This window comes from Pteropus alecto, unplaced genomic scaffold (assembly GCF_000325575.1).
Source record: "Pteropus alecto unplaced genomic scaffold, ASM32557v1 scaffold30, whole genome shotgun sequence".
NCBI lineage: Eukaryota > Metazoa > Chordata > Mammalia > Chiroptera > Pteropodidae > Pteropus > Pteropus alecto.
Window position 1 is genome coordinate 3,209,048 of NW_006429782.1, and position 11,745 is coordinate 3,220,792.

General features: G+C 59.5%; 1 protein-coding gene across 1 annotated transcript in view; it reads right to left on the reverse strand.

Annotated features, from left to right (window-relative positions):
* Positions 1–11,745, reverse strand: part of PTPRS (protein tyrosine phosphatase, receptor type S) — a 59,843-nt gene that overhangs the window by 36,881 nt on the left and 11,217 nt on the right. Inside the window, 2 exon segments of the mRNA XM_025043172.1 lie at positions 5,410–5,520; positions 10,695–10,883. Coding sequence (XP_024898940.1) covers positions 5,410–5,520; positions 10,695–10,883 — 300 coding nt within the window.

Here is an 11,745-nt window from a genome sequence, read left to right on the forward strand (position 1 = left end):
GGAAATTTTTATGAAAATATAGGAGGGGAGGGGAGGGGAGGGGCTCCAGGCCCAATATCTGTATCTACTCCTGTTCTGGGGGGGTGGGGCAGGAGGTAAGGGGAGCACCTAGAGCTCATATCCGCCAATTATACAGCTTAGTGCCGGAAATTTAACTTTAAGAACAATTACAATTCCGTGCTACAGATTGATCTGAAAAGGCCCAGGGACGGGGGTCGCAGATTAAAGGTTCTGAAGAACAGCTGGAAATTGGGGCGATCTAGATCTGCCGCTGGTGACACGCGTCGAGCCCCGGGTTTCCTAGCTTGGTATTCCGAGACTGGGCGTTTAACTACCCCAGCCCCGCGTGGCCTCCTCGAAAGTGGAAAGTTCTTCCCTGTCTCCTCTCCAGCTTGCTGAGTTCTCCGAGGGGCCCTGTGACACAGGGTGGGTGGCACGGCATCTAACGGGGCCCTGTGCATTATGGTTCAATAATGCTATGTTGCTAGGCCGAGTGGTAAAGACACCATCTTTAAGAACCACTAACCCACGCCTTAAAAGCTTACAATTTTGAAGAGACAGAAAAGAACCCTGACAGTCAGGAAATATGTCATCTGATCATCTTCACACCCTGTCAAAAGCCTGAGCTGCATCTTCCACCGGAGAGTTCTGGGAGTGGAGCTGCCAGCTGCATTAGAAAATAGCCTTGGTTTTGACTCTGGCCTTTTGGATCTCAGCTAAATTTCAGGAGGAGAAGGGCAAGTCTCAATATTCCTTCCCCCGAACAACCCCGGGTCAGTAAAGCTGGAGATTGTGACTTGAAGAAGTTAGGTTAGGGGTGGAAATTCCTTGCAATTAACTCCCAGAACTGGCCGCTTTCGCAACAATGTAACGCCTGTTTGTGGCTTTCGTGCCAGGTGGCCCATCTCCACTGGTGGGCTGGTACTTATCTGCAAGGGTAGCCTGGCACCCAAGCTGAGCCTTTTTTCCCCCCTCCTTCTGACTCTGTGGCCGCAGAACTTCCTGGGGGAGTGACAGGGCATAAGATGAGAGACGTGGCTCTGGGGAGGCCACTGATCTCACGGGAATGGGTTTGGAGCCAGGAGCAAATGAGATCATGGGACGGGCTCAGAAAAACACTAGCAAAGAATGAGATCTGAGCAAATGAGTTAGCTTTTACCCTACGATGCTTTTCAAAGCGGTTCCCCAGAAGCCATACGATTCGAAGAGTGGACCTGTGAAGTACATACAGGGAAACTGAGGTCCCCCCAAAAAGGAAGGGACTATTCCCACATCGTTTGCTTCCACTTAATCTTTAACTTCTCTGTTCTACAACAATCCCACTAGCGATTTCTTTTGTGCTGTGCACTAAACAGGGCGCTTGAGGAGCATTAATCAGCTCGATGGAATCCTCCCAACTCCCCTAGGCGTATCAATGACCCTCACAGTTCAGAGAAGTAGGGATTCCAGGCATCCAAGCGACTTGCCCAAGGCCACAAAGCCAAGGGGGGGCCAGGGCAAGATTTGAATCCTGGTTCTGTCAGAGGCCAGGTTCTCCTGCCCCTTAAGTCCAAGTGGTCTTCTTCGGAGATCCGTGGCCACCTCTCAGTTCCAATTCGCTAGGACCCAGCTTCGGTAGAGTGGCTGGGAGATCGCTTTCCTCCACCTTTTTACACTTCCCTGAGGGCCTACCTAGCAACTGTCACACTGAATTAAAAAGGAAACAGGAGAAATATATTCTCCCTTATTGCATCTAAAATCTTCTCGACAACTTAGCTCTGGACTTAATAACTGAGGGTTTAGAGAAGGCAGGTGAGGGACAAGGTGGGGGGGAGGGTGGCAGAAAGGTGACCCCACAGAGACTGGCCTTCGCCCTCAAGTATCATTTACCCTGGATAGTGGCTGGAGGGTGGGGGCTAGAAATCTAAGTGGATTGTACTGGGGGGCTGGTCCTGGGATTGGAGTGGGACCCTCAAGGGCTTGCCTCTCCTCAGGAAGGGAACAGACGGTGGGACTGTGCATCTCTGAAAACTGGCAAGAGTGAGAGAGACACACAGAGAGGAAGAAAGCAGAAAGAGAGAGAGAGGCAGAGGCAGAGGGAGAGTCAGGGAGGCAGAGGTGTGGAGGGGGGGAGGCTGTGTCCAAAGTTCTCCTGGTTTTTTTCCAGAATTCCACAGTTCTGATGCTCAGGTACTCAGAAAGTGACCGTGCTGTATTGGACACCTGTGACTGGACCCAGAGCCTGCGAGGGGGTAGGAGAAGCAGCCAAAGCTGCCTGGGAGGCTAAGACATAGCACTAAAGGGCCGGATAACTGAGTATGTATTTCTTCCAAAGTCTGTCATGCTACATTTTCCGATGGGGGGCTCCATATTTGTGCTCAGCCAGGACCCGTTAAGTCACCAACTGCCATTCTGAGCACTGCCTACGTGCCAAGCATGCATCACTGTGGGAGGATGGTCCGGTTTAAGGCGGCCGCATCCCACATCTGGAGACGTGTCACTCTATCCAACAAGAATTCAAACTGCTGACTGCCCATTCGGTCGTGCTTCAAATGCCTGTTCTGGGGGTTTCTTGGGAGGGTGGGAGGTGGTCTCACGCTGAGGCACGAGGATGAGAACGTGCCTGCTTATGCCCCCGTCCAACATGGCGGCCTCGGGGCTGAGGCACCAGATCTGGGTAAAAGGGGGCCGGCCGGCCAGTGAGGTCAGGCAAATTGGGCTGCTCTCCCCACACCCCCCACCCAAGCTCTGACCTCCCACCCTGTCTATGCTTCTCTCCACTGCACCCTCCAGCCCAGGCGGTCACTTTCTGCCCCAGCATCCCAGCTGCGGGACCCCTTCCACCCTCCCAGATGGTAGTTGGGACAGGAACACTGGCTTTTAAATCACAATGCGTTTGGAGAACAACCACAGAACAGCTCAGCCCAAGAAACCGAAACCAAATAGCACAGAAACACAAGACAGAACCAAAGACGAACCGCTTTAGGGAGGGGGGGCGCCGGTGAAGGGATGGGAGGGGGAAAAAAAAACGAACTGATCGGTTTTTTCCCCCCCGAAATGAAACAAAACCAAAAAACAAAACAAAACAAAACAAAACAACAACTCATAAATAAAAGGAACAAAGGAAAAAAAAAAAAAACCAACGAAGAAAACCAAAGGAGAAAAACGGAACAGAAGACGAGAAACACTCCAACAGAAGGCGTTGGGAAGTCACCAAACCCAACCAACGAGTGGCATGCAGAGAAATTCGTACATTCTCCCAGCATGCATCAGGCCCAAGTTACCATGACGACGAGGAGTGCAAAAAACTGAGCAACAACATTACCAACGGATGCACAGAGGCGAACAAGGCAAGCATCGCATGTGTGCGGCCGGCCCTGGGCCGGGCTGGGCGCGGCTGAGGTTTTCGTGTCTTTCTGGGTTTTTGCTCTCGCTTGGCGGTTTTTTGTTTTGTTTTGTTCGCTTTGCGCTTATCGTTCGCATTCGTTTCGTTTCGTTTTGTTTTGTTTTTTTTGTTTTTTTTTTTTTTTCCAGTTTGCGGATCTGTTCTTTTCCGTGTGCGTGTCTGCGGGTGTCCGTGTGCGTGTCCGTGTGTTTCGTGTGTGTGTGCGTGTGTCACTTTCGGAATGTAAAAATGTGGGTAAAGAAAGTAAAAAAGAAAAAAACACACCAACCTTCTCGAAGCTCTGAGGGATGTAAAGGGGGTTTGATGCAGAACACAATGACATGGGGAGAAGAGAAAAAATAGGGGAGATACAGAGAGTAAAAAGAGGACTTCCCAAGGCTAAAAGCTGCAATAGTTCGTTTTTTTTTTCTTTAAACCAAAAAAAAAAAAAAAATTAAAAAACAAAAAAAAAGAACAGCAATGACCTTTTTTTTCTTTCGTCCGCTCCTTCCTACACCAACAACATCTACATTTGCCTTCCACGATTCTCTTTTTAAATTCAATTTGGGGGCGTCCGAGACCCAGGCAAAGACTGGGAGGCTGCACCCCCAAAGGGAAGGCAGTTCGTGCCGGAGACCCCACCTCCGGCGGGCTGAAGACGCAGCGGCCCCCCTCCCTGGACGTGCCCTGGCTAGAGGTCCCGCCCCCGCCCTGCCCATGCCTGCCGGACATTCTCCTTGAGCTCTGCCAGACTCGCACACCCCCATCCTGGGTGTTTGCAGAGAAATAAGCCGGTTAGACGAAGACCAGTCGGCTGGACTCGTGGACACGCTACGACTCACCAGAGGTGCCGTGGCAGCAGGCAGGTGTGTGCTCCCCCCCCGCCCGCCCGAGTCCCTGTCCCCTCCCTCAAGCAGCCTCCTCCTCAGAGACAAGATGCAGAACCCAAGGTGCAGCACCGAGGAGCTGCTTCGGGCCAGTGGGGCTGCGGCGGGGAGGAGCCGCCTGGCCTCCGGGTGCAGAGTGGAGGGGCCCGGTGCGGCCACCAGGGACGCTGGGGCCTGGAGGAGGGGTGTGACGAAATCACGTGCCCACAGCCAATCGGGACAGCCCTGGGGTCTGAACGGGTCCTGGCAGGCAGAAGCTGTTTCTACCACAGATCTGATCAGAAACACCGGATGGGAGGCGGGAGGCGGAGGGGCGGGAATGGCGGAGGAGAGGGCAGATTAAAATTTCTGAAAGGACCGAAGAGAAGCAACATGGGAGGACAAGGGGTTGACAGAGGCATCTGGGAGCAGGGGGAGCCCCCCCGGGGCCTCCGAGGGGACACCAAGGGCCCCAGAGGGAAGTGTGCGGACGCTTCCCAGGGCTTCCTCGGGTGGGCAGGGGTGTGGGGCGAGGACCCCACGGCCCTGGGAAGGACAAGCACGGCTGGCCTGACAGAGCCAGGCCCCAGGGTACAGGTGCCTGCTGTGGCCCTGGCCTCACGCTGGCCTACACGAGTCCTTTCTGGGACCGCAGGGGCCGGCAACGGGGGTCAGCCTCCAAGACCCCACCCCGACTCTCAGATGGAGGGCGCTGGAGGAGGGGCGGTGAGGCGAGAGCCACGAGGCCACGGATTTCGGAGAAGCGAAGCGAGCACATGACAGGGGGAGGCACGCACGACACACCACAGAAGAAGCTGACTCGGGCGGGCGGGGTGGGGCCGAGGCCTGCAGGCTCCCCGGGCCCTGCAGGCTCAAGACTGACCCCCACTCCCAGCCCTGCCCCGTCCCCTCCTGCCGCCCCCTCCCCAAGTCCTGCAGCCCACTGGGTGTCCATCACAAGGCACAGGGGTGGGGAAGGGTCAAACTGCCCCCATTTATAGGCAAAGAAACCGAGGTCCGGAGAGAGACACTGCCCAGCCCACGTCCGGCCTCGACCGGGCAGGGGGCCTCCTGCTTGGGTCTGCAGGGGACGGGGGAGCCCGGAGGCTATGAGCCCGAGGGGAGATGGGGACGGGGCGGGGCGGGTCCCTGCCTCGACCTGGACTCGGCGTTCCCTACCTCGCACGTAGAGGTTGGCGGGTGACGAGTAGCGCACCCCCGCACTGTTGGTGGCCACACACTCGTATTTGCCCTGGTCGGTCTCCTCGCTGCTCTCGATCTGCAGAGCCCCTGTGGGGAGAGGCGAGAAGGCTCGGCCAGTCAGGGGAGGCCCGGGGGAGGCCCCGGAGGGCTGTCCCAGAGTCCTGTCAGGCCTGTCTTCCGTTCTGGCTGGGCCGGAGAGGTGGACAAAAGAGATGAGTTAGCCCAGAAGCCCCGGCTGGGCCGGGGCCTCCCTGGCCCGCCGGGCCTAGCCCCACACCGGCCTGAACGCACCACGCTCCCCCCCAAACCCTCCACTGTCACTGTGAAAGCAGCTGGTCACGGGGCTGGGGCTTCAGAAACAACTGCCGAGTCGACCTGTGGGCTGGCAGGGCGTGCGCCATGAAGGCGTGTCTGCAAAGCCCCGGCACGCGCTCTCCAGGTCAAGGGCAAAGAGCAGGTTGGCACCTGCAACGCCCAGTGCTCATTCCGGAGACCCCGGGACCTCAGGTGCCACCACGAGTGACGTGTAGAATCAGGGCCTGCAGAGCTCAAAGGTCAACGGACACAGAGCCGTGTTCCCTCAAGGGTGCTGGAAATTCCAGGACAGGGTCACCCCAGCGACTGTTAAAGTGAAGGGTGTTGTGTCTGAATCACAGGCGTCGGGACCTCAGTATCTGCCGCTAACTGAAAAGGGATCTGAACTCCCCAGCGATTTCGGGTCGCCGGAGCCGGACGCCCTTCCCCGAGCCATCTGCAGTCCCCCCTTCGGCCCGACCGTGGTGCTCATGGGTGCAGAGGGGGGTTTTCGAAAGGGTCTGGAAGCAACGGTCTGAATGGGAGGCTCCGAGACCCACAGAGGAGGCCAGAGGCTGGGGCCTCCAGTGTGTCTGGAGTCACAAGCGGGGACCAAAGAACCTGTTCGTCAGGAGAGCATAATGATCTGAAGAAGAGGCCAGTCCCTCAGGCGTATTTCAGGGCCAAGTCACAGCCTTCGGCCTGTGACGAAACTATAACAGGGCCAGTTTCCCTTTGGGGATGTCTGAAGTCACAGGCCTGGGTCAGACTCCACTTCCCATGAACATATAAGAATGAAGGAAACTTCTCGAGAAAACATTTGGAAACACAGGCCTCGATCCAGCACTACGGCGCCCGTGAGTAAATGAGAACAGGACACCCGATACTACGAGCCTGGGGGAAAAGCCTCGTTTTCGCAAATAAACAAAGATGAGCGAACTTCTCTAAGTACGTTTGAAACCTCGGGCCTCGGTACGATATCCGAGTGCCCGCGAATAAAGGAAAATAGGGTGAAGGTGTCTACACGTGTGCCTGGGACACTGCTCTCCAGGGCTGCGGACGAGGGCTCTGCCTCCACCTGACATTCCCAGCTTCCCCGCCCCCAAGCGTCTGGGGAGGCAGGCAGGCGTTACTGCGGAGGCCCAGAGAGGGCAGGGAGGCAGCTCCGGGCCACACAGCACTGGCCGGCAAGGCCGGGATCAGACGCAGACGCCTTCCCAGGGCCCCAAACAGGCCGATTCCAGCCTGGGCTCAGGGCATCACCAGGGGCCCGATCAGACCCGGCCTGCGAGTGCGTGTCTCCTGCTCCCTCAGCCGGACCCCCACCCCCAGATCATAGCCTGGGAGCCAGGAGACCCCTTCTGCACGCTCATCTTACAGATGAGGGAACAGGCTGCAGACGGATGAGGGTGTCACACAGAGTGACGATCGGACACCTGGCTCCCGGCGCTCTGGGTGGGCCTGGGAGGTGGGCCCACCCTGAGTAGGGGACGGCCCCCATTCTGCAGCCAGGTGGCCTGAGGAGCCACCGTGCCCACACTCGGCCCCCAGCCACAGACAGTGACGCAGACACGGAGACTGGACGGACACTGGGCAGGGTGGCGAGGTGGAGACGTGGAGGGGGGCCTGGGGGGCTGGAGGGGCCGTGAGTGGGTGGCTGGCTGAGGGAGAGCCTCTTACCTCGGATCGGAGTGCTTTCTGTAAGGGAAGCAGAGAGAGTAAGGTGAATGACAGAAGGCAGTTGTGGGGGGCCGCAGGGCCCCAGGGAGGCCAGGCCAGGCCACCCTGGTGGGGCTGAGCCAGCCTGGGCCTATGAACCCTGCAGGCTTTGCTGAGGAAGAGGAGGCCAGGCTCCTGAGAACAGGGTAGGTTTGAGGGCTTGACAATCAGGAGGGCTTTCTGTAGGAGGCAGCCATCTCCTGAAAGGGGGTCGGGCAGCACCATGCCCGGGGAGGTCTAGGGCCTGGCTGGCCTGGCCCTGTCGGCTGCCTTCCTTCTGGCCCGAGGGAAGGAGGTCCATGACCTCCCTCCCTTCCTTCCTTCTTGGGAGGGACCAGGAATGATGGGGGTGGGGTGGGGGGCTCAGGAATCTTGTTAGAGACAGTGGGAGAGGGGTTAGTGCCCCAGGGCTGGGCATTAAAAAGCAAAAGGAAGCTGTTAACAGACAGGCCAGGTAGGAGGGGCAGGGGAGGGAAGTGGCAGGGGACTGAGGGCAGAGGGAGGCCCCGCAGCCTCTCACTTCCTAAAGGAAAAGAGGAAAGAGTCACCTGTGTGCCCACCAGGGCACTGGGGACGGACGACTCGAGGGACAGGAAAAGCAGGTCCCAGCCTACAGTGTCACACCCTCGGCTCATCTTCCCCAGGAAGATGTCTGCCCCCTCTCTCTGCTGCCGACAGCTGATAACCCCACAGAGGACGAGGGGGACCCCGAGGCCAGGGCAGAGAAGCTGCCGAGGGTGAAAAAACCATGGCTCCTTTCGATGGCCCGGAAGGGGCAGGGGTGAGCCCTGAACCCAGCTCTCCAGCCTCCAGGCTGGGGACCCTCCAGCCTAAACTTTTGGGGGCCCCCACACTATCTCTTACAAAATCCTCAACCTGACAAGACCACTTTATACAGAAGGAAATGGGATTTGCCTAAGGCTGCAGCATGGAGCAGGAGAAACCAGGGCAGCGGGACTCTAGGTTGGGCGCTGCTGGGGGCTGCCCCCCGCTACGCGTGGATTGTGATGGTAAGAAGCCAAATCCAGAGAACAGGACTTCTTCCCAAAACGGCCAAATAGCCCGGGGCCAACTATACTGAGAGCAAAGAACGCACGCCCAGGAAAATGACAAGGAACAATCACCGACCAATATCAGTCAGTATCACCTTAGTAAGAATTAGCCCAGCAGCTGGTTTCAGGGGATTCAGGCTGGACGCTGGGAACAGAGGATGACTAGTGCCCAGCACTGGCCCAACTAGAAAACTCCCCAGTCCCAGACTTCTGCAATTCCGTCATTTTCCAGCAGCGTCGAGGCCAGGACGGGGCGGATGGGCTGCTTCGTGCGAAGCCCCACGAGGCCCAGCGTGCCTCGCCTTCCCCCTGCCCCCGTCCTGGGGCCTTTTTTCCTCTTTTCCTTTTGGGCTCCTCTCTCTGCAGTCCCTTGGTAACTGGCCGGGGAGGGCTGGGGGCACTGGCGGGGGTGTCGGTGGGAAAGGCTGGGTTAGTAAACATGCCACGTGGGGTGGGTCACAGTTACCGTCACAGTGGCTGTTAGTCCGGAGGGAGGGGACAGGAGACAAAGGGGGAACGTTAGTTGACGTGGGGAAGAAACGAGACTTACCAAAGGTTTCTGAACGTTTACAACAGAAGGACAAGAAAGAGAGAACAGGAAGGTTAACGGGTGGTTACGCAGGAGCCCGTATCCTCGTGGGGCGGGACCCCGGGGGGAAGTCGGAGTAACAGAGTCACTGCAGTGACGCAGGCAGCCTGTGTTCACGGAGCACCTGCTACGGGCCAGGCGTCCGTCGTGGGTCCCTCGCAGGGAGCACGCACATTTTATAAGGACGCCAAGACCCAGCGAGGACCCGCTGACACCAGGCCTTCCGGCCTCAAGGTCCATGCCCTTGATGGCGCCGCTGTGCTTCGGTGGCCATGGCAGACACCCGCAGGGAAGCGACTGGCTCCCCGGGGGGGCCGTCACTCCCCCACCGAGGCCCCAAAGCTGCAGAGACCCTCGCACAGGTCGGGGTCGGGCTGTCACTCCCCCCAGAGCGGAAGTTCCGGGCTCAACGTCCAGCCCTTTTCAGGGCGTGGTCTTCCGTGGGGAGAGGGACAGAAAGTGGAACAAGGCTGGATGTGCTCGGGGACGAGGCTGGGCAGTGAGTAAGGGGGGTGCGGAGAACTGGGGGGCCCTCGGGCACGGGGGGCTCCAGCTGCGGGGGAGCCTCAGAGGGCGGGTTGTGTGCACTCACATGGCTTGAAACACGCGTGAGTGCTTGCGGGCACGTCCCCGCCACACGTCTACACATCTGCACACGCGGACCAGGGCGTGTGGTGTGCGCAGGAGGGAGTGCAGTGTGGGCACACGTGTGGCCCAGATGGGCTCGAACGAGCTCTGCCCTGGGGGGAGACGGCGGCCCCACGTGCTGATGGCACAGCCTGTGTGCCCACAGGTCAGGCCAGCACGGGGAGCCCGGACACACACACACACGGACACACTGTGAAGCAGGGGGACACGGACACGACACCCACACAGACCCCCGACAGACGGACTCACAGATGGGGCACGTGCGTACTCTGCCGAGACTCAGCTGTGGAACTGCCCGTCCCCGAGGTGGCCCACGGGCCCCCCAGCCCCGCCGGGGCCCTGACCCATCACAGACTGACCCCCAACAGCGCCCTCTGCCTCGTCGCATCCTCGCCGCTTTAGCCTCGCGGACACTCTCTCCCTGCAGCTCTCGATGGCTCGCCACACCCTACCTGTCCCTGGCCCACTGCGTCCCCTGGAGCCGCCCTCCACACTGCCCGCCGCCTTGACTGTGTGCACCCATCACCTACCCAGGGGTGAGGCCACTCTCCGTGGCTCCCCACCACCTCTGCCTGTCTCCCTCTGCGTCCCCACTGCTGGGGCCCTGCAGAGAGCCACCAGCCTCTGGTTTTCCCTCACCTGCCACCATCTGCACCTCACTGGAACCCGAAGGTGGGTCCTAGAGACACCTCGTCCCTGGGGTTCCCACAGCTCCCTGCCATCGTGCACAGCTGGCCCAGGACACGCCCACTCAGGCACCGAGGGGCCCTCCTCCCCATCAGCCGCCAGTCCGCCCCATCACGCCCCCGCTGCCTCAGCCTCGAAGACGCCTTCCCCACCGCCGCGGCCCCTCGTCTCCACCTTTCTGCCCATTCGTCCCCAGGCCTTGGGCCGGGGAGGAGCCGCCCTCCCCGGCTGCCCTCTGTGACATCCACATCCTACCAGCCACCTGTGCTCACCTGACCGCAGCTGCTTGATGCGCCCGTTGCTGGCACTGGGGTCCACGGGCAGGAAGTCCTTGAACCAGGTGATCTCGGGGTCAGGGTTGCCACTGGCGGCACACAGCATCGTAGCCGTCCGCGTCCGCTCCACCACCTTCAGCTGGGGGCCCATGTCGATGTTGGGGAAACCGGGGGGCAGCTGGTCCTCTGGGAGTAGAAACGGCAAAACCAGGGAAGAGGCCCAGTTGTCACCTGGCCACCCATCCAGGGCAGGGCTTGGGGATAGCCTGGCGCCTGCCTGGCCCGGCCAGCGACCTCCCGCGGCCTGTTCCCTCCTGTCCAGGTGTGGGTCCACTTCCCGGGAAAGAGCTGCTGGCAGGATATCGGGTTAGTCCCGCGCTCTTGCCTGGGGCGATTCTGCTGCCCGGGGGACACTCGGTGATGTCTGGGGACATTTTGGTTGACAACTGGGGTAGGGACCAGGAATGCTACTCAGTGCCACACAGGGCCCCGGGGTCAGCAGGGCTGGCGCTGCAGAGCCCTACGGTGACATCACAGCGGCCAGAGGGAGTTTTGCAAAACGTGAAGCAGACAACACGACCGCCTGGCTGCCCACCCCGCCCCAGGCCTGGCCGTCCTCCAAAGGGAGCCAGGCCCCAGCCTCCCAGGCCTCCTTGTTCCTGAGTCATCACGCTCCCGCCCATGTCACCCCTCGGCCTCCAACCACTCATCCACATGGCCTTGGGCCGGCTCACACCCCCAGGTCATGAATCCTCTGGGACCCCAGAATGTCTGAGCTCCACGGATCACGATGTAACTGTGTCACCGCACGTCCCACCACCCAGCGCAGGGCCTGGTCCACAGCAGGCGCTGAACAAACGAGTGAGTGACTCGGCTCCAGTTGCTACCAACCCAGGAGAGGGGGGTGAGGGCCTGAGGAGGACACGCCCCTCTCCCTGGGGAGCCGGGTTTCGGTGACTGGCAGGACCGTGGGTCGGGGCAGGGCTGACATGACGAGGTGGTCTCCGTTTGCGTGCTCTGCAAATGGCACCATGGGCTCTGTGGCTTG